The following is a 21368-nucleotide window of genomic DNA, read 5'->3' on the forward strand; positions in this document are numbered from 1 at the left end:
GGCTCCCGTTCGGATGCGGTATTCCCGAGCATACTCTGTAATACTCTGTAATACCGTGCCGAATCGGAGTGTTTCGCCCGCACACGCATGATTTGTATGTCGTCCGTAAACACGCCCTGTTCTTAAAGAGTGAGTCCGTCCGAATGCGGAGGACACGTGGGCGTTTCTACGGACGATGGCCGCATGCGGCAAAACACCGTGGCGTGCGGACCGCTCCGTAAGAATGCGGGAATTTCCGCACAGATCAGAATAAAGGCCTTAGTGATATCACTCAGGTGCTTAAAAGGGAGGCATAATCTTAAGCAAGAAAAGGCACACTGGGCCTACACATGTAGCGATAATTGCTCAGATCGCTCAGCACACAGCGCTGCACAGGCGACCTCGTCGATTAAATATATGTATCTAGTGTGCTGGATAATAATCACTGGGGCCGCACATCGCTATGGCCCCTACACATGGAGCACCTCTCATTTAGTGCCAGCCCTCGCCCGATCCACTCCACAGGCGAGAGCTGGCGGAGAGGTGCTCCATCTAACGGGGACGCGTGAGTGTCTCACATGCACACTCGTCCCCGTCTCTTGGCAGCGGGGAGTAGATCCCTGCCCGTCTCCACTTCAGGGAGAAGGGAAGGGTTAGGGAGGGTGTGGGGGGCTACGCGCACCAACGGGGGAGCGGCGGGAAGGCGGCAAAAGCAGCTGTGGGGTCCGACGGAACAGGGCGTGAACGTCTCGTGCGCACGCGCCTATTCTGTCTGATAGCGGGTCCTGGCGATTGGCAATAAAATTGCCAGGACATGGCCAATAACCAGATTTAAATCTACATGATAATAGAATTCAGAGAGGGACAGGTTTAGGCTGTGGGGATGGAAAGTTATTGTTATACTGTAGGGAGGGAGGGTTAATGTCAGGCAGGCACTTAAAAGAGGGGATTGGGAATAGACTGCAGGGAGGTTCGGCTTAGAAGCTGGGGTTATGGATAGCCACTAGTCAGGGTTAGCCTCCGGCGAGGGGGGGGGGGGATTTATGGTTATGCTGCGGCCGGGAGGGGGGTTAGAGTTACATTACAGAATATGATTACCATATATTGTAATAGAATCTGTATAGATTTTATAGCTTGTAAGCCCCATCACAGAGACTGAATAATAATGTATTCTATGTAAAGTACTCTGCAATACGTAGGTTCTACAAATAACTGCTAATAAACAAGAAGTCTGGATGCTGTTCAGAAGATCTGAATAATATAAACATAGAGCTGCCAATGCTTATAATTATTCTGTGTATTAAAATGACTAGCATCTGACAGATTCTACATGATATTTGTCTTTAAACTTTTAGGAATTTCTGATTTTTGATCCAATATTATTATTATAATTGATCTGTAAGGAGCCACAGTGCTCTGCAGTACCAATTATACATTTACTGCATTTGTATCTTAAAATACATGTTATTGTTACTGTAACGGGTGGTATTCAATCTCAGCAGGTATTTACTCCGTCTGTCGCCTATTCAGTTCAGCTGTTTCCGACAGCATTGAAAGCAGTTTTAAACAAAACAGATCCAACTTTAAAATAAGTCGGATCTGTTATGTCGGAAATTTCCAGGGATTCCAGGCTGTGGTGTGCGAGCTGGGGTGCGGTGGCGCAGCATGACCTCTGACCGTCACACTGCACAGAGCCGCATACCGAGTCGGGAGCAGCCGGACAGCGTCTGAGCTGGTGCTCAGATGCTACATGGCATTAGACTGCGCATGCACAGTCTAATGATGAATTCCCAGGATTGAAAACTCCAATCCCATGATTGAAATGCCAGCCATTTTGATGCCAAATCCCAGGATTATCCCGATCCCGGGATTGGCCACCCTAGTTGCAACATCTCATCTTTAATAGATACTTCAAGTATACTTGGAAAATGTCAAATTATATATTTTTCAGGAAATGGTTTCAAGGTTGAGGGCTAAGGAAAGTGCAGTTATTTTTGTTATATTTTATGGCAGTGGACCCAGGTTGGAGGCGGGAATAACCCTGATTGCAGAGAGTGCAAAACCCAGGTTGACCTTTTCACACAGAGCTGGGACAAACAATAGGTTGCTCCAGCTTGCCCCGCTAATAACCCAGGCTTCTCATCTAGGTTAAAATATACTTTTGGCCTAGGGATGCCGCAAAAAACAACCTGATCTTTAGGCCCACCTGATTTAAGAATGTATATGTTGGGCTTATATTATGTGTAAGCTGTTGTCCCATAAATATAGATATTATTTTTTGGTACTTGTTTAGTTTCACGGCGGCAGTATGGCCGCCGTGAACTTCTGGCTGCTGTGCTCACTAAACTATTAAAAATAAGGTAAATGAACTCTATGCCAATGAAGATAGTTCATACCCCTAATATCCACGTTGGCACAGAGTTAATTTTAGATAGCGTGGCGAGCGCAGCGAGCCACCGAGCCCGCAGCGTGGGCGAGCGAATCGAGCCATGCTAGGGGACTCAAGACGCGCGGCCGCTGCCGCCGTGAAACTAAACAATTACCTATTTTTTTCTTTATCTTGGAATTGCAGAATAATATTGACATAAACTCTGGATTTGCAGGAAGTGATATCAGGGAAGTAATAGAAAGAAAGATTAGTCATTAATTAATATAAAGTGAGAATAAGTGGGCAAGAAATGTGTCAAGACAGATCTGCAATGACATAACCAGCATAAGATAAAATAACAACATCCCTAAGAGAGCACCAGTCGCCTACACATAGACACATATATATATATATACCGAGCAGATTGGAATGAGAAATCGCTGGGCGTTCTCATGCTAATGAGGCCGAAACGTGGGTGCGGGCAGCTGATGTCAGCGGATGTCATCTGTCTGCCCTGTCCTCGGACAGGGCGCACGCAGTTTAGAGACACTATCGGTGACCATCGAATGATTTCTCCCCGTCTGCGAATGGATGATTATGTAAATCATCCATTCGCAGGAGTGCGGGGGCACGTGTGTGCAGGGGGGGGGGGCACTGCGGGCTGCGGGTGGTGTCTGATGGACTCGCAAGGCTGTGATTTTGCAGCCTTGCTACTCAATCAGAATAAGGTCCTAAGTGTAAAGTCGAGAAGGCAATACACTTAGGGGGTATCAATGCTGATGGGGACAAGGGGACGGGAATGGGATGGGACGTGGCATTAATGGGATTTTCGCAGCCTTGCGCATCAATCAGAATAAGGTCCTAAGTCCAGAAAACAGTACAATTAGGGGGTATCAAAGCTGATAGGGACAGAGGGATGGGGGGGGGGGGTTGTTAAATCTTCAGACAAGGGAGGAGGTCCTTGATGATGTTAAGTGTACACACTAGACGAGATTGTGAAGGATATCGCTCAGAAAGGCCCTTCGAGCGGTATATGTTTGACTTTCTCATATAGGGACAGATTCTCTAAGCTTCAAAATTGATAAAATGGAGAGTGATAAACAGCCAGCCAATCAGCTCCTACCTGCCATGTCACAGACTGTGTTTGAAAAATGTCAGGCAGGAGCTGATTGGCTGGCTGTTTATCACTCTCTATTTTATAACTTTTGAAGTTCAGAGAATCCGGCCCATAGTGTGAATGCTGCTGCAATTGCTCTAGTGCCTAATAATATTTGATGTAGTAAAACCTTTATCCAATATTGTTAGGCTTGTTTAGCTCTTGGAACTTTTATCACATATACAGTACATTTGTGACTGTTATAAGCTACTATCTGGTATAAATCGCTAACTATTAAGTTTAGTGGGTTTTTTTAAATTAATAAAATCTTATTACTTTACTATTTAGAAATGTAACTATGTGAAAAAAAAACCATACAAATGATGGGTGTCAAAGTACATGATGGTAAAGCAACGCACCATGAGTAAAACGTCCAAAGACCCTCCGTGAGTGTCCTGATTTCTACAGAGGAGAAAGAGAAGCAATTGAGTTAAAGGCCAAATAACTATCTGCATTGCTTGTGTGGACAACCCTTCATTGATCCCAGCTACGCTTCTCAATCTAATCTATTGTAGAAGATCCAGTTGGTATGAGATTTATATTGCATCAATTAATAATGAATCCAGGGGGAATTCTAGTACCATCGTCATGGCAATGGCCGCTGGCCCTGTCACCATAACTTAGCTCTTTCAAGCTCTATACAATAATGTGCAGAAACAAGAAATAATAACCCCCTATAAAAGGGTGGGTGTAGCCATATTCTGTAAGTGTTTCCATTACTAGCAGGTTCATTATTGGTCTCCAGGGTGCTGATGGTTACAGGCCTGGTCATTAATAGAATGTTAATATGCTGATCTTTAGCAGGACATGAATGCCATAAGGAATGTGCAGCGGGAGGCTTGTAATTGCACAAGTGTCATCAGAAAACCGTAATATGCAAGTACGTCATGCTGTAAAATGAAACTGTAACCTTGTATTGATGTTGTCCCCCAATATGAGCTGGAAAACGCTTTCCTGCGCATTTTACATGCACTAACTCTGGTCCCAACGGCCGACAAATAGTCCGACACAAATGCTGACAAAGCTGCATCAATATCAGCTGCATTTGAAGGGAATGCAGAAAGTGAAGAATGACTGTTTTTATAGTTTCTTGTTATTTGATATTATTGAACATTGTTCATTGTTTTCTTTTTTCTTGATTGTTCACGAAAATTCAGTTGCCAGTTAACACATGCCGTCATTACTGTTTCAGATGTATGATATGCCAGGTGTGAATGTTTTCTTTAAACACCCCACTATCCACTATCCATGCCAGCCCGAAGCGTTACGCGCCCTCCCGACCTGTTTATACCCACACTATCTACGTCGGCGTGGAGTTGATTCTATAAAGTATGGCAAGCGCAGCGAGCCCCGCGAGTAATCCGTGTCCCCTCGCGGTGTTCGCTGCGCTCACCACGCTTTGGGCTCGGAGGCTCGCTGCGCTCACCACACTTTATAAGTTCAACTACACCCCAACGTGGATAGTGGGGGTATGAACAGGTCAGGAGGACGCTTAACGCGTACCCTTGTGGGGCTTGCTGCGCTCACCATGCTTCGGGCTGACGTGGATAGTGGGGGTTAGAAAAGAATATTTTCCTGTATGTAACATGGCACTGGCAAATGCGTCCTTTATTGTGCATGAGACGTCTCCCTGAAGCGGACACAGGCAGGGTTGCCATACCCTGCCGCAATAATTACTGAGACGCACAAGCGTCTCAGGCAGATGGAGCGCCTCTCTGCTGGGGAACTTTTGGACTGTGGATGTGCCAGACCACCCTGTCTTCTATATATTTATTTATGTATATATATATATATATATATATATATATATATACAGTATATAATATCATATGCACAATACATTCTTGCATTACTGAACGAGATGAGTTTACATAACGATGTATGAACATAGAGGATTTTCTAATATATTTGTCTTTGGATTAGATCATGTCTATATACAGTATATTAGTTTTTAAGCACGCTTTGTCACACACCTTCAACTCAATCATACACTTACATTTTCCAAATATATCTTGCACTTACTATACAGTACAGATGGGGCAGGCCTTATGCTTGCTGGCGAATCGCCAGCAGCATGCCGCTGGCGATCCGCCAGCAGCACGGCGCGCCATCTGACTGAGACGCGCGTGCGTCCCCCACGCACGTGCGTCTCAGTATCCGGGCGGCCGGCGGGCGAGGCGGACGCAATACTGTCCGCCTCCCGCTCGAGGGGGGCTGGGGGGACCCGAAGCGGCTGTGGGGGGGTGCGGGCGCCCGGTTTGGGCACCGGGCGCCCGTCGGACGAGGACGGCAGCACCGTCGGAAGGGGACGCGCGCACACCTCGTGCGCGCGCGTCCCCTTCCGACACACAGATGGCGCCGGAGCAGGGAATGGCGAATGGCGTCGCCATCGCCATCCCCTGGAAAGATGAGCCCGGCGCCATCTGTAAATCACAGACTTCTAATATACAGCAATACCTTATACTGTACCTTCCTTTCAACTCAATATTACACACTTATTTATGCAGCCCGTCCTCAAGGTGCAAACTCGGCTGCCTGCACTGCTCTCCTTCTACACCGGTGTTCCCAAACTCGGTCCACAGCATGGATAATGAGTTTGTAGCTCAGGGCCAGGGCTTTCCAACGAGCCCAGCTCAACATCTCTAGCCCCCTGGGAACCAGAGATACCGCCAGGCAAAGCTGGAATGTTTTCCCCATAGGATAACATGGGACCAGCTTATTCCGACCCCCACCCGGTTCCAACGGGACCTGCAGTGCTCTGAATGCAGCCGGGCATCCCCCTGCTCTCTGCCTGGCTGTCTCTTCCATTTACCGCGAGCATGTATTTCCCCTTGGCAATGAGCATGTAATCCCACATGGCAATAAGCATGGAACCCCTGGCAATGAGCATGTAGTTAAGCAGCACTTATGTAGCATAATTTTTAATAGGCATTATGGTGTTTGGCATAATATGTAATGGGCATTATGGTGTGTGGATTAACATGTAATGGTCATTATGGTGTAAATTCTTAATGCGCACCTTTGGTGCACAATGCCCCTGTTTATGAAGCATATTGTGAATTTTTACTCAATCCGTTTGGTATAGTGTGTATTTTGCCTTAATCTGTGTGGCATAACGTGAATTTTAGTTCAATTCGTGTGCCATAATTTGAAATTGTGAATTTTGGCTCAGTTGGTGTGAATTTTGGGTCATTTCATGTGGCATGTGTAAGACGCAAGTACAGTATAAGGGGGTTACTATTGTGTTGCATGATTTGTATAAAGGGTACAGTATATGGTGTAGTAAATTTAGGTGACCACATAAAAGGTGCTGAAATGTTGTCTACCAAGTCTTGGCTTTCAGTATTTTTTTTTATGACTGGAGTGCCACCTCACCCCGCAAGTATCTTAGGACATCGGCGTCCTGCATCCTGTGAGTGTTGGAATTTGTAATATACAGTATGTATATTGTGCATTAACCTGCACCAGCACTCTTCTTAATAAGTTTGGAACCTTTTGTGTGCTGCCTACTTTCCTGCGACCATATAGAATGGACTCACCCCTAAGAAGGTAACCCAGATTTGGGACAACGGCGCACCGGGGAAGATATTGCGAGTGTATATGTATGTATATGTGTATATATATATATATATATATATATATATATATAGTGACTTGAAACTGTTAATAAACTGAAACATCGTCAGATGGAGTAGTCATCTCCATTATTCGACATGTTTTGATAGTCTGAGTGCCGCACCTCTACCTTGTCTATATGGTGTATATATATGCCATTGCACTCTTTGGCTGGATGGAGTGTGCATATATATAGTCCAATGCTCTCAGTGCTGGTGATACATGGTCGGCACTGCAGCCCAAAGTCTGCAGCCGCCGCTGGAAGGTAAGTATATCTGCAGCTTCTATTTTCTGTGCCAGTCCCTTGCATATGCCAACCTCTTTGCCATTTTCCACCCTATGCTAAACCCTTTGCATTTTTCCTAGGCCAGCCCCTGCCTTTTCCAGGCATATATAATTAGTTGAAAGTATTTACACAAATAGAGACACACCCATAAGCAGACCCAACCAGAACACTGGTCACGCCCCCCACATTATAGGTGCTGGCCACAACCCCTATTATTGCGCATAATAGGCCCTTGATCATTTTCAGCTCCAGGCCCATTTAGACCTTAATCTGGCATTGGTCTACAGGTGATTTGGAAAACATAAATTGTCTGGATTTAGATTTGGTCCCAAGCATTTTGGATATACCACGTGAAACTGTATTTCTGTTAAATTAAGGGAATGTTTTTTCAAAATATAGCAAAAATGTCTTCCTTCTGGACGGTCCCTAAATGGACAAAATCATGAGAATTGCTCTATATCCTGTGTCATCCGGTATCACATACACTTTATACACAATCTATGCTTTTGTCATGGCTTTAGGTCTGCTAGCTCAAAGGCTTATGCTTAGCATACACTATACAATTATCTGGCAGACCAGCTGTCCAATCTGATGTTTGGGAGCAAATGACAATCGACCATTTGCTCCCAAAGGGCCAGGTACCACCCCCTCCCCCAGCTACTGCAGTGATACTAATTGCATATGCTCTAACACAGCAGTTCTCAAACTGTGGGTCCTGACCCCAAAGTGGGTCCCGACCCCCTCAGCATGGGGTCACGACTCCATGTTGATGACCATCATATTAAGGTGTCTGTGGAGGGGGGGTCAGGGGATAACTCATTAAATAAACACCCTCTGCTTCCCTCTTCCATCCACCTTTCCCCCTTTTACACCCCCTCATTACCCACTGCCTCCCTATTGCAATAACAGTCACTTCACTTCAATGACCACACATGTGATGGCCATTCTGTGGTAACTTGCTGGGGTCCTGTAATAATTTTTATTGTCTGACGGGGTCCCCGAGCAAAATAGTTTGAGAACCCCTGCTCTAACATATGCGATTAGTATAGCTCTTGTGATAAGAGTTGCCCATATCTCAGCAGCTGGCCGAGGGTGAGCAGGTCTCCAGCAGCTTCCCCTCCCTCCCTTCCAACTGCACCACCACACTGACGGCCCGGGGCGGAAGGGCGGGACCGCCCAAAAATACCTGGATGGTCCCACGAAAAACGGGATAGTTGGGAGTTATATGTAATCTGTTTTTAGATCATTACTAGCCATAAATCACACAATCACATTTTAAGTCGAAAACAGCTAAAACGGACACGTGCCTCTCTCTTCCTCGCATAAGAACATGTTCTAGCATCTACCAAAAGATCACAGTTTCTTCTGTGCACTTATACTGCGGGCAGGACTAGTAAAGGCTTTGGACATATTAGAGCATTGAATATTTTATGAGTAGCCTGCAGTGCATCACTGCACAGGAAGACACAGCACAACTTCCTATAGCTGAGAGATGCTCTCTAGTTGTGCAGCACATATTACACATGTATCCGCATTGTGCTGCTTATAAATAAAATAGTAGGTTAGAGGCCAGGCAGGTGCTGTACAGATGTATATACAAAATGATGCACTAAGTATTCTAACAGTTCCAGCACAAGCTATTGTATACAAGTATTATGTCTGCAGGCTGTACTGTCCTGGGATAAACTGTCTGGCTATAAGGTGCTCAGCCTTGTGGTGGTGCTGCTCTAAATATTATTATTAACATTTATTTCCATAGTGCTGGCAAGGCCATATCAATAATGGGTGCAGAGTGTTCTGTGCACATAGGCCCTGGGGTCCAGAAGGGCCAACACCATTTACCCATATTATTCAAAGGTTGGGTTTATCTCAGGTGCTTCAAGGGTAGCAGCTCCGGGTGTACTAAATAAGTCTAACATCTAAGACTTTCAAAATTTAAATACAAACAAAAGAGGTATAGAGCACCCCCCAACTTAGCGCTCACCCTGTAAGGACACCACAGTGTTATAAATGAAAAGATAATACTTCCTTCTAAATAAATCTGGTATGCTTTTTTTCTCTTTTGCTCAAAAACAGACCCTGCTGGTAGACCATTTACCCATAGCCTATACTTACCTTTCAGCTAGGGGCACAGAAATCTCCAGAAAAATACGGTAGGTGCCATTTTTCTGGAGAAGCGGAATACATGTAAAGTAATCCGCGTCCGCTCGTCATGCTTCGGGCTCGGTGGCTCGCTGCGCTCGCCACACTATCTAAAATCAACTCCACGTCGACGTGGATAGTGGGGGTATGAAAAGGTCGGAGGAAGCATACCGCCGCCCCTCACGGGCTCGCTGCGCTCGCCACGCTTCGGGTTGGCATTGATAGTGGTGGTCACGTTGACAATGGGGGTGCATTTAACATTGCAAGCACCCATCAGGGTGCTTGTACAATTCAAAATTGCATCGCATCGCATGGCATTTGCTGGCATGCAATGCTATTTGATATTTAATTGTACATTCCGGGTCATTTAACGCGAATATCGCATTGCATACCATCGCATACCTTATTTACTGGTATGCGATGTTATGCGATGGGCGCAATGATAATACACAAGTACCTTTTGGCTTGTCGGATGGCATATTGGCTGGAAACACATCTCTCTGATGTATACGGCCTTAAAAGCTGATTAGTTGGAACCCCATTTAACATACAGTACATAACAATGAATAACACGAGTATCACTCATTAATTCTGCCCCTGAGACTGCACAAGGGCCCCCTCCTGTTGCAAACTTTTGATTGGCCCCTGTTATGCACAATGATGACAAATATAGATTCTCACATGGGAATTATTAGGGCATGGCATACAGAACTGCAGCAATTATTATTCGCAAACCACATTGTAACATTTTCATTATGTATGAAAATATGCATGCTATGCACTAATGTAAACTCACAGGAACAGAATTAGCCATAGACGTGAGAATATTATTTTGCGCATGTGCACAGTTACAGTTTCTGCCATTGAATGGAAACTGCAAGAGAGACATCGGAAGATCTCTCTTAGGCGTTTAAAGCAGTGGCAGCCTGTACCTGTTCAGGGGAGGGGGGCTGCCTCTGGCCGCAGCTGCCGCTGTGGTACCGCGATGCAGGCACCCCTCTGTCGCCGCTGCTCCCGGTCCCTGCAGAGAGTTCCCGGTGCTTGTGTAATGATGACAGGCAGCGGGACTGGCGCATGCAGCTTCTATGTGGCCAGCTTCTATGGTCCGCTTCGGGGGGGGGGGGGGGCCCATATGTAAAAACGGCCACTGATGTAAAGCATCTATAGGCTTTCATTGGTTTGCACAAAGGGCCTTATTCAGATCTGATCACTGTACAAATTTGTTCTCAAAATGGGCAAAGCCATGAGAGAGTTAGATTTGGGTAGGTTGAAACTGAAATATAAATTGCAGCGTAAAAATAATGCAGCCAGTATTTACCCTGCACAGAAACAAAAGAACTCACACAAATTTAACTCTCTCTGCACCATCTAAAATGCACATGGTTTTGCGAACAAGTTTGTACTGCGATCAGATCTGAATAAGGGCCAATGTGAAGATCCTGTAACCCAGTGGTTCCTAGGGTACTTCAGGACACTTGCAGGGGTGCCTTGGTTTGGTGGCTCAGGACTAATTAAAATAATTTATGGTCAATGTAATAGTCAAAACCAGTGCTGGTGGCTGCCAATCATAAGGCATGTGCACAAACAGTCCCTCACTCCATAACTGACCCTAAGGGCGGTTTCACACACTCTGGCTCCTGCCGGGCAGCGAAAACTCGCATGGTCAGGAAGCCGTGCTGCACACAGTAGTTTATCATGGAGGGGATGGCCATAGCCCGGCAGCCGTCCCTTCCAGGATCAGGATTAATCTGCAACCGGACAGCCGGGCCGTGGCCGTTCCGTCTGAATGGACACAATAGTGTCCATTCACAACTACTGTGCACAGCACAGCTTCCTGGCCATGCGGGATTTTGCCATCCGGCAGGAGCCGGACAGTGTGAAATAGCCCTAAGGATGACATAAAAACATAATCTACTTACCTTATATTTTATTCTAAATGTCTTTTGGCCTAGGTGTGGTGTAAACAAATTCCAATACTCTTGGGCGCCATAATTCAAAAATGTTTAGGAACCACTAAAACTATCGGAGCCAAACTCTGAAATGCTTTTGGTTTTCGGAGTTTGTTATAGAGGAGTCAGATTGCGGGCACCATAGATAATAATGGGGACTGCAATATGCAGCTCTAATTAGCATTTTGAAGGAGATTTCTGTAAAATTTCCTGCATTAGGTTTTTATTACACAACAGGAATTCATAAAATTATGTAGAACCTGCAGTCGCTACATAATTGTATGAAATACAGGCTCAATAAATAGGCCTCTTGTTATGGATCTGGCTTTTTATATGGATATTAACCCTTTGAGTGCCAACATCTTTGTGAGCGATGTTCAGAATATCAGCTAAAAATACCAGTGTCGCTCACATTGGTTATATAAATTCAAATAAAAAATGTTGTGGAAAAAAGATTATATCGCCTGTATTAGGTAAACATTACAGGTCATTTTGATGAATAATAAAGTTTTCTTGGCAATTTTGACACCTATTTTGACAAATTTCATTTGGCACTAAAAGGGTTGAATATTGGTTCGGACTTTGCCCACAGCCGGACAGTTACACATTTTCAGGCTAAAATCGGTACTTGTTTCCTAGCACAGCGCCCAACGCATCGTATAACAATGGCATACGATGCGATCGTATACGATTTTTGCTTGTACAAGCACCCTGATGGGTCCTCACAATGTTAAATGGCCCCCCATAGTCAAAGCCACCCCCAGGATCAACGCCAATACGAAGTGTGGCGAGCACGCGAGGGGCGTCGGTACCCGTCCTCCGACCTTTTCATACCCCCACTATCCACGTCGGCGTGGAGTTGATTTTAGATAGTGTGGTGAGCGCAGCGAGCCACCGATCCCGAAGTTTTGGGAGCACAGCGAGCCCCGCGAGGGGACACGGAATACGAGCCCGAAGCATGGTGAGCGAAGCGAGCCCCATGAGGGGACGCGCAATACATGTAAAGTAATCTGTGTCCCCTCGCGAGGCTCTAAAATCAATTCCGCGCCAACATGGATAGTGGGGGTATGAAAAGGTCAGAGGACGCGTACCGCCGCCTCTCTCAGGCTTGCTGCGCTCGCCACGCTTCGGGTTGTGGGGGTGGCGTTGCCAATGGGGGTGCATTTAACATTAAAAGCACCCATCAGGGTGCTTGTACAATTAAAAATCGGATTGCATCGATGCGATTGTGTAAGATGTAATACAATCAAAATCGGGGGCGCCGTGCTAGGAAACAAGTACCCTAAAATCTGTTGTGAACTGATGACGGCCCCTACTAAGAACATACAAATTATTCTCTTGCAGCATGAACCCTATTTAAGGGATAAAAAAATCTGATATGCAATACACCTGAAATATGTATGCTGGCTGCAGCCTACAGTACAACTCTTGCTAGTTCACACTTTAGCATAGTAAGAATGAGAGAGAAAAGTTGCGCCGGCAGGTGAATGATGAAATTGCCCCATGGCAACGGAGCCTGCCGGGGGTCCCCGCCACCTCCCCCGGCCGTCACCGCCGGTCCCCCTCACTGCCCCTACCCCCCCCCTCGAACTGGGCAGCGTGTCCCTGAAGTGGAGACCGACAGGGAGACGCTTCCGCCGCCGTGATACTGGGATGCGTGTGCACGTGAGATGCACACGCATCCCTGTCCCTATCACCGGCGCTCGCCAGTGAAAGGGATATGGCGGGCGCCCGGCAAAGAAGATAGGCGCTACATCTGTAATGTCAAGAAATGTATGAGCAAATTTCAGCTTAAAATGAGAATTGTTTGTATACTGACATAATAAATATAACGATCATAATATATAAAAAAAATATAATAATAAAGCACAACATAAAATCACTATAAGATTATTACAGAAAAAGAATCACCATAATACTGTATGATACGGCACACTTCAGGTAAAACAAATATGCAGCTTACAGTGGACCTTGTTCAGGATCGTTCACTCCCCCGGAGCGATGTTTGGCGTATTTCTTTCTGTGCATGTGCAGAGGCCGGGTGCGTAAGGACACAGCAAACCGTACCATTCGCACCCACCAGTGTGGGCAGGGGGCATGGGGCAGTGGTGGGTGCAAATGAAAACGCTGGGCATTCCCATGGAGATGAGGCAGGGACATGGTTGCTGGGTGTGGGCAGCTGACATCACTGAATCTCAGCTGCCCGCCCTGTCCTTGTCCTTGACACCTGAGAGTGTCTTCGTTTTGGTCGAATACCATCGAATGATGTAGTCCTCGCCCACAAGGCTGTGAATGAATGTTCATGCAAAACATCCATTAGCAGCCGTGCAGGAGAATTCGGTGAGCGAGGGGGGTGGGCACCTGGACGAGCGGCAGCCGGCGTTTAAATCACACACAGCACTGCGAACTTTGCGAACAGTTCCTTACAGAATAACCTCCCATATGCGGTCACAATCTCTTTGCGGCGTGCTGCTGTGGATGTCCAGCTGTGGTAAAAAAGTATATATAAATGGTCGGAATTACCAACCTGTAGAATTGAAAAGGTGTTCAAGGTGCTGAAATTTGCTCATATATTTCTTGCCTTTATATGTTATTGGATCACTCCCATTATTAATGAACCCTATTCATTAAAATGCTGTAAGCTGTATTTTTGAACCATGATAGCAGGAACGGATTAGGAACTAAAAGTGGCCCTGGAAAAAATACTAGACGTGGCTTCCAGTGTGCAGCACTTTATCAAATAAAGGCGGAACCAACACCAAAATAGGCAGGATCAATACATCACTACACCTGTGTTGAATTAATTGGTATCAATGCTCTTGGCAATCTAGTGGCCCCCAGATCTTGAAGCTGCAATGACAATCCTCCCCCTTTTTACATATTACCTGCCCAACCCCCACTGATACAAAACATTGACCCCATAAGCTCCATCAAACAGACAATCAACTCATTACCATAGTCCCCTAAATATTACATTTGTATATCCATGTCCCTCCCACAATGGAGTCCAGATACACAATAGACATTATTGCACCAGATAGCACCCACTATAACAGATGGATATAGATGGGCGCCTTAGAAGGGTGTTTACAGTGCCATGGACAGGACCACTACTATGAGCAAGGGCACATCTTATCAAAGAAAAAGTCACTGAATGACAGGTGGCCTCACAGATGCATCGGCCTAACAGGACTTTTTCCTGTAAGGTCTATGGGCAATTAACCCCTGCATGATAGAGTGTTCTTACTGCAATGACCGTGTATCTCTATTCGGGGAACAAAAGCAATTCATAATCAATGAAAGTAAATGGAAATACTGTACACATGAAAAAGTATCAACAACATACAGTAATACTGATGTGTTGGAGGTGAATTCTTTATTGGAAGTCCTCACATCTGCAATCCTTTCTAGCATCTGCTGGTTGTATGTCTATAATGCAGGTTGTTTTATGATATGCAAACATTTATAGTGGCATAACATTTAATTGGTTTTCTCATCTTAAATGTATTTTTATTGGCCATATTAGCAATCTTTAATATTGGCAGCTTGGGGATATACTGTATATTTACTAAAGGTTGATCTTTATTGATGTACAGATATGTCTCAGCTTGCCTGTTGCGTGCGTATACACTGTCCTATATACTGTGTGAGCGTATTCAGAGCACCCACGCAGCTGCGGGCAAAATTGCAGGTCGCCTCAGCTAGTGGTAAAGATGAGCTATTATAGAAATCATCTGGAATCAATTTTAAATCGTCAAAAATCGATCTAAAACGATGTTATATTCCAGGGGCTAGAACACACATTTAATGCCAGATGATTATGGGGGTTATTCTGATTGACTCGCTAAGCAGCGAAAATTCGCTCTGAACATCCCCGTCGCTTTGAGAATGGATGTTTTGCATTAACATCCATCCGAAGGGTAGCATACGGGGGCAAAATCATTCGATGGTCGCCAACCATCTAAGTCACTCTGGACTGACCTAGACTTGTGGAGTCCGGGTCTGTAAACAAGGCTGGCGGCTGGCGTCATGTGTGACACCAGCCGCCTGCCCCCAGAAGGCAGGTTCCCGGCTGCATTCGCATGAGGAAGCCCAGCATTTTTGTGGATACGCCCAGGAAACGCAGGGTGTTCACATGGTAACTATGCAAGTTGCTGAAGGTGCCCGCACAGCAGCCCTGCACATGCGCCTATGTACATGCACAGCGCAAAAACATCAGTCCCCAGTGTGAACACGCTAGGGACCGAATTAATCAAAATGACCCCCTATGTGTTTTAGCCACGGAAACACAACATTGAGTTATTATGATTTTCAAAAACTGTGGGTTTGTGTCCCTGAGCATAGAATAAAAGCATAGATAAAATATGTGGCAGTGACGTTCTAGGAACATTAGACATGTGTGTATTTCACAGGTACAAGCTGCTGTTTCCTATTTTCATCCATGTTTAATATTACTAACTCATGCAACTAAAAGTTTTTCAGTTATTAGATTCTATAATGCTGATTTTAAGTTGATTTTTTTTCTTCTTTCCGTCAGATGACTATAGTGGGGCAATATCAGAAAATTGCCAACACTTTTTATGACATACGAAAGTTCCCACATATTGATAATAATCAGATCAAGCAATCATATTTATTATTAAAAGATGGGCACTATTGGTCTGAAAGTCTTCTGCCAACCACAATAATATACCCAGTATATTCCGAAGTGGTCTACTGTAGCTCCATGGCCACTGCTCCAAACAGCACAATCTGAATGTTGTCTTGCGTGTTGTTGTCACACAGGACTTTATGTGGCACTTGGGACCTGCAGGGGTGAATTAAGGGGTCAGGCTGCCCCTAGGCACAACATCATCACCTGTCCTCCATCTTGTATCTACCATTTGGATTGCCAAAACAGTACTAATCTCCCTTTCCCTCCACCACCACAGTTAATTGACCATTGCACCATCCTCCCTCAAAAAGAAAAACAGTTAAATAAGATCTAATGCTATGATGACCACTGAATGATTGTGCTGAGCTTTTGGAAATCGACAGCTGAATCTGGCAATCATCTCTATGTATATTACTGGTTAAGATACTAAATGTATTTGGTTAACCAAATTGTGTGGGCATTGCAGCTAAGCTTAGTACGTTTTACTATACCCTAGAGTGCACAGCACTTCCTCCAGTTATATACAGTACAATGCTCACACAGAAATGCTACCTCCACTGATTCCCCCCAAGGATTTGACAATCACAGTTTCTCTGTATCTCTACATGTTGCCTGCAATCTGTGTACACACACTGCTGTGTATTTCAGGCCAGGAAGAGAAACTGAGCATTAAGCACACGGAGAGTGCAGATTGTTCCTGCACAGTTGGGAGAACTGAGAGTTAACACATTCTAATTGATCAGGTAGCAGAAGCTTATAAGCAGTAAGGAGGGTCTGCATGCTGCTGCTGCACATCTGTCAACCTCACAAGTCACTGCAAGTGCAGTGCCATGTCTAATGCATGCCAAGTGCTAAAAGCCATGCAAGGCTTCATGATCCAGACGGTACCCTTAAAGAAAAAGTGTTCCATCTTTTAATGCTTGAGAAAACCTTAAGGCTTAAGGTCCAATAAATACCATTAGCCAGTACGGATGGTGTAATGGTTAGCATTACTGCCTCACAGCACTGAGGTCATGGGTTCGATTCCCACCATGGCCCTAACTGTGCGGAGTTTGTATATTCTCCCTGTATTTGTGTGGTTTTCCTCCAGGTACTCCAGTTTCCTCCCACAATCCCAAAATATACTGGTAGGTTAATTGGCTCCCAACAAATTAACCCTAGAATGTCTGTGTGTCTGTGTGTGTGTGTACATGTGGTAGGGAACATAGATGGTAAGCTCCACTGGGGCAGGGACTGATGTGAATGTTCAACTATACTCTGTAAAGCGCTGCGGAATATGTGTGCGCTATATAAGAAACTGTTACTAAATAAATAAATAAATTAGTCATGGGATGAAGTTCGGCAAACAGTATCTTTGGTCCAGAATATTACATTTTCTATTTCAAATGTATTAATAATATATATATTGAGTTGACCTATATTTGTCTGCATTATTGTAGCAGGGCATTTTATGTAAGTGAAGGATAGTAACTTCAGCAGGGGAAGGGGACATGGCTGATTCAGGGGGAAGGGGGATACATGGCTCTCACAGGGGGTGAAGAAATAGATATGGCTCATAGACATGGCTCACACAGGGGCCAGAGGAGGAAACAACACATGGGCCCCTACTTATAATAAAAGAGAGACACGCCCAGTAGCCACAGCCTGAGGCACCATGTTATCATTAACCCCTTCAGTGGCAATCCCGAGAATTTTCCGGGCTGTGCCTCAGTGCCTAGTCTGGCAAGCCCGGAAAATTCTCGGGATTGCCACTGTTTGGAGCCGGGCAGCGCTGCTGAGTTCACTCACTGACCTCATGCAGCTTTGCGCTGCCCGGCTCCCTCCTCTGCGGTGCAGCCTCCTCCTCCCCCCTCCCCTCCAGGTTTCTTATTGAAGTCCCCGGCGCCGGCTTATGACACGCCGGCTGCCAGGGACAGGGACGCGGTGTGGGGAGTGCAGGTCTGGGCAGCCGCTGATTGACAGTGCAGCGGCACTGCCCGGACCCAAGGAGGTAGTGGTGTTTTTTTTTTAAGGGAGCGCTCCCCATAAAAAAACCACCACTGAAGGGGTTAATCTTGCAAGTGACATTAACGTGCGGGGGGTCCAAGTTCATAGGACAACTCTCACAGCCTGCCCCTGATCTATCTCACTGTTGTTGTTTTTTTTTTAAATATTGTTCCATTTGGACCCCACTATGTATAAAATGGTCTGTTCTATTGGGATATTGGACCCGATCAGACACGTTCGTATATGCGATTATCAAATGACCGCATATGTGTTCTGTACGCAGTATGCATGCACAAGCCGTGTGTGTGATGGGCACAATAGGGAGGGGGGCCTGCCTATTTTGTCAGTCCCGGGCCCCATAATTTCTGATGGCAGCCCTGTTCCTTATATCCCTTTCATACCACATTCACCTTAATCCATGTTATTGCCAGGTTGATGATGTACTGTATAAACCCGGGTCAAGGTGCAGTGTAAAGGCACCATTTTATATTTCCCAGGTTCGGCACCCCAGCATTCTGACCCTGATTGCTATGCCGTGTGAACAGGTTCCCCAGATCGAGCGACCCGGGTTCCATTCACAGTATGGAGGAGGCAGCACTTGGAGACAGCATCAGGTCCACACACTGCCTCCTCCCCCACCCCAATCTGAAGTCAACGAGCCTGCATAGTTCACTGTGGGGTGATAAACATTGCAAATGCCATGTCGATCCCTGGAAAGACCACAAATGCTGGGTTGCTCCCAGGAAAGACCCATGTCCATATCCCAGGTGTGACCCGGCATTTGCAATGTGAAAGGTGTATTAGTGTTGTGGCTGGCAGTGAGGATTTATTTACGAAGTGATTGAAAGATTGGGGCATTTGGGGAAGTGGTGGCAAAAAATGGAATTTCAGTCTGCAACCACGAACCAGTATGCAGAAAACACGGCATCTGATTTTAAGTGTATGCGGCCATATGCGTGACCATAGAGCTGCTGAAATAATGGAATATTGAAGCATCTTCGATTGATAGTGCATCTCCAGGCATGAGCAGATTTTCAGGGTATGGGTAAAAACCGGACCAGGACAAAACCCCCGGACCGCCGGATCAGACATCAAACTCTCCATTTTGGAGCGTGTAGCGTCCGGTCCGGGGGTGTCCTGTCCTAGGGGGCTGCCTATGACACCTGTCACCAGGTAGAGGAGGAGGGGTAGAATAAAGTCTCCCTGTATGGTCCGGGCATGTAGCAAAAAGCGGACGGTCCGGACCACACGGGGGGCTGTAACCTCCCCTTCCCCATGTCCCTGGTGATAGCTATCACAGGGACCCCCTTGGACAAGACACCCCCGTACAGGACACCCCCCGAACCGGACCCTACAACCTCCGGACTGCAGATTTTGATGTCCAGGGGTCCGGAGTCTAGTCCGGGTCCGGTTTTTATAGTCCCAATTTTCACACAGTAGCTGCGATTCCTGATTGTTCATGGGAGCTGATTGTTTCCTCAATAAGATTTGGTGCTAATTCTAGGCATACACTGTGATATACAATGTCTTCCCAAGAGAAGTTGTATTTGACAAGCTGACACATCAGCTACTGTGGCCATACACTGTAAGATATGTCACCTGTGTATGGCCATTTTATCTGCCTTCCTCCTTTGGGGACAAAGCATTTCCTCATTCTTACCCTTCCAACAGGCAGTCGGCTACGGCACCACATACTGTACTAGATGCTGCCGACAAATTATTGGATGGATTTAGTATTCTGTTGATAATTACTGCTCAATCACTGTAATATACTGTGCAATTATCAGCCTGATGAGCTGATTATCGTCTGATCGGTTGATGATTGAACAGTGTTTGCAGGGCATAAGCAACTGGGTACAAGCTCTTCTGCTCTCCAAATGACAAACAAACCCAACAAGGTATCGCTGATACTGTAGGTTTGATAAGATGACTACTGCACAAACAAGCTCTTAGTATAGTAAGTATCGTTTTAAAACCCTTTATTGTTGTATCTGTAGAACATTTGTATTTGTTGGAGAGAGGCTCTCAGGCAGAAATAAGTATAATCAAGGCTTTGCTGTGGCTTTCTGCACCTCTAGTGTTTAGCACAGGAATGATTTGGATTAGGAGATGTAGAGCAGAGCGGGAAGTGTGTGTGTGTGGGGGGGGGGGGGGGGAGCGAACATCCTTAGGCTGTGCTTGCTGCTGAGTCACACTGTCTACGGGTATTGCATTTGAACAGATCCCATAGGATTTTGTCTGTGACGCTGGGATGTGACGTGCTGTCTGTGACATCCGTTCTTGTTTCTTTAACCTCTTTTTTTGTACGGCAGGACGTGATGCTTATGTGGCTGCTTTTCTGCATGTACCGCAGAAAGCTTGTAGGTTTAAAATCCTGCCCAAGCTAAACAGCATAGATTTTCAATAGTGATTTAATTAGTAATTAATGAACTAGCCAAGTAAGCTAGCTTCCACTATAATTAAAACAACTAGCTTTACACATTTGGGGCGGGATTCTCTAAAATCCGCAGCCCAGTATCGCCGGCATTCGCATTTCTAATGACCGCATATTCTCTAAAATATGCGGTCATTAACGCAAGGGACAGCTCTTGCGGTAAGAGCTGTCCCTTGCTATGCGGCGTCGTTGCTGGACTTCCGGGTCTATGACCCGGGAGTCCGTCTGCGCATGCGCAGATTGACGCGCCGGCCGCAGGGCATGCTGGGAGGGATCCATGACGGATCCCTCACACAGCGCTGCGGTAAGAAGCCCATAGGCCTCTGCAGGGGATCGCCAGCTTTTTCTGGCGATTCCCTCCGCAGCGCTGACACTGCTAAGGGGGGTTAGAGAATACAGAAATGCGGTAAAAACCCGATAGAGAATCTCGCCCTTGGTAAATGTGTGGTGGTGTCCCTGTGAAGAGTAAGATATCATTATGTACTGCTGTGCACATCGGCCCTTATTCTGGTTCACTTCCAAAGGCAAATTCCTTCTCAAATGGACAAAACCATGTGCACTGCAGGGGGACAGATGTAACATGTGCAGAGAGAATTAGATTTGGGTGGGGGTTTACTGCAAAGTGAGATCTATATTGCAGTGTAAAAATAAAGCAGTCAGTATTTTCCCTGCACAGAAACAAAATAGCTCACCAAAATCTTAATCTCTCTGCACATGTTACATCTGTTCCCCTGCAGTGCACATGGTTTTGTCACAATACAGAAACAATAGGGCAATATGTACTTGATATACCAACAAA

At 45.8% G+C, this 21368-nt stretch overlaps 1 protein-coding gene across 2 annotated transcripts in view; it reads right to left on the reverse strand.

Annotated features, from left to right (window-relative positions):
• Positions 1-21368, reverse strand: part of SPEG (striated muscle enriched protein kinase) — a 187105-nt gene that overhangs the window by 153827 nt on the left and 11910 nt on the right. For both annotated transcript variants that reach the window (XM_083153761.1, XM_083153760.1), the window contains exon 2: positions 3863-3905. In XM_083153761.1, coding sequence (XP_083009887.1) covers positions 3863-3905 — 43 coding nt within the window. The remainder of the gene's footprint in view (positions 1-3862; positions 3906-21368) is intronic.

The sequence above is a fragment of the Crinia signifera genome, chromosome 7 (genome assembly GCF_055691185.1).
Source record: "Crinia signifera chromosome 7, ASM5569118v1, whole genome shotgun sequence".
NCBI lineage: Eukaryota > Metazoa > Chordata > Amphibia > Anura > Myobatrachidae > Crinia > Crinia signifera.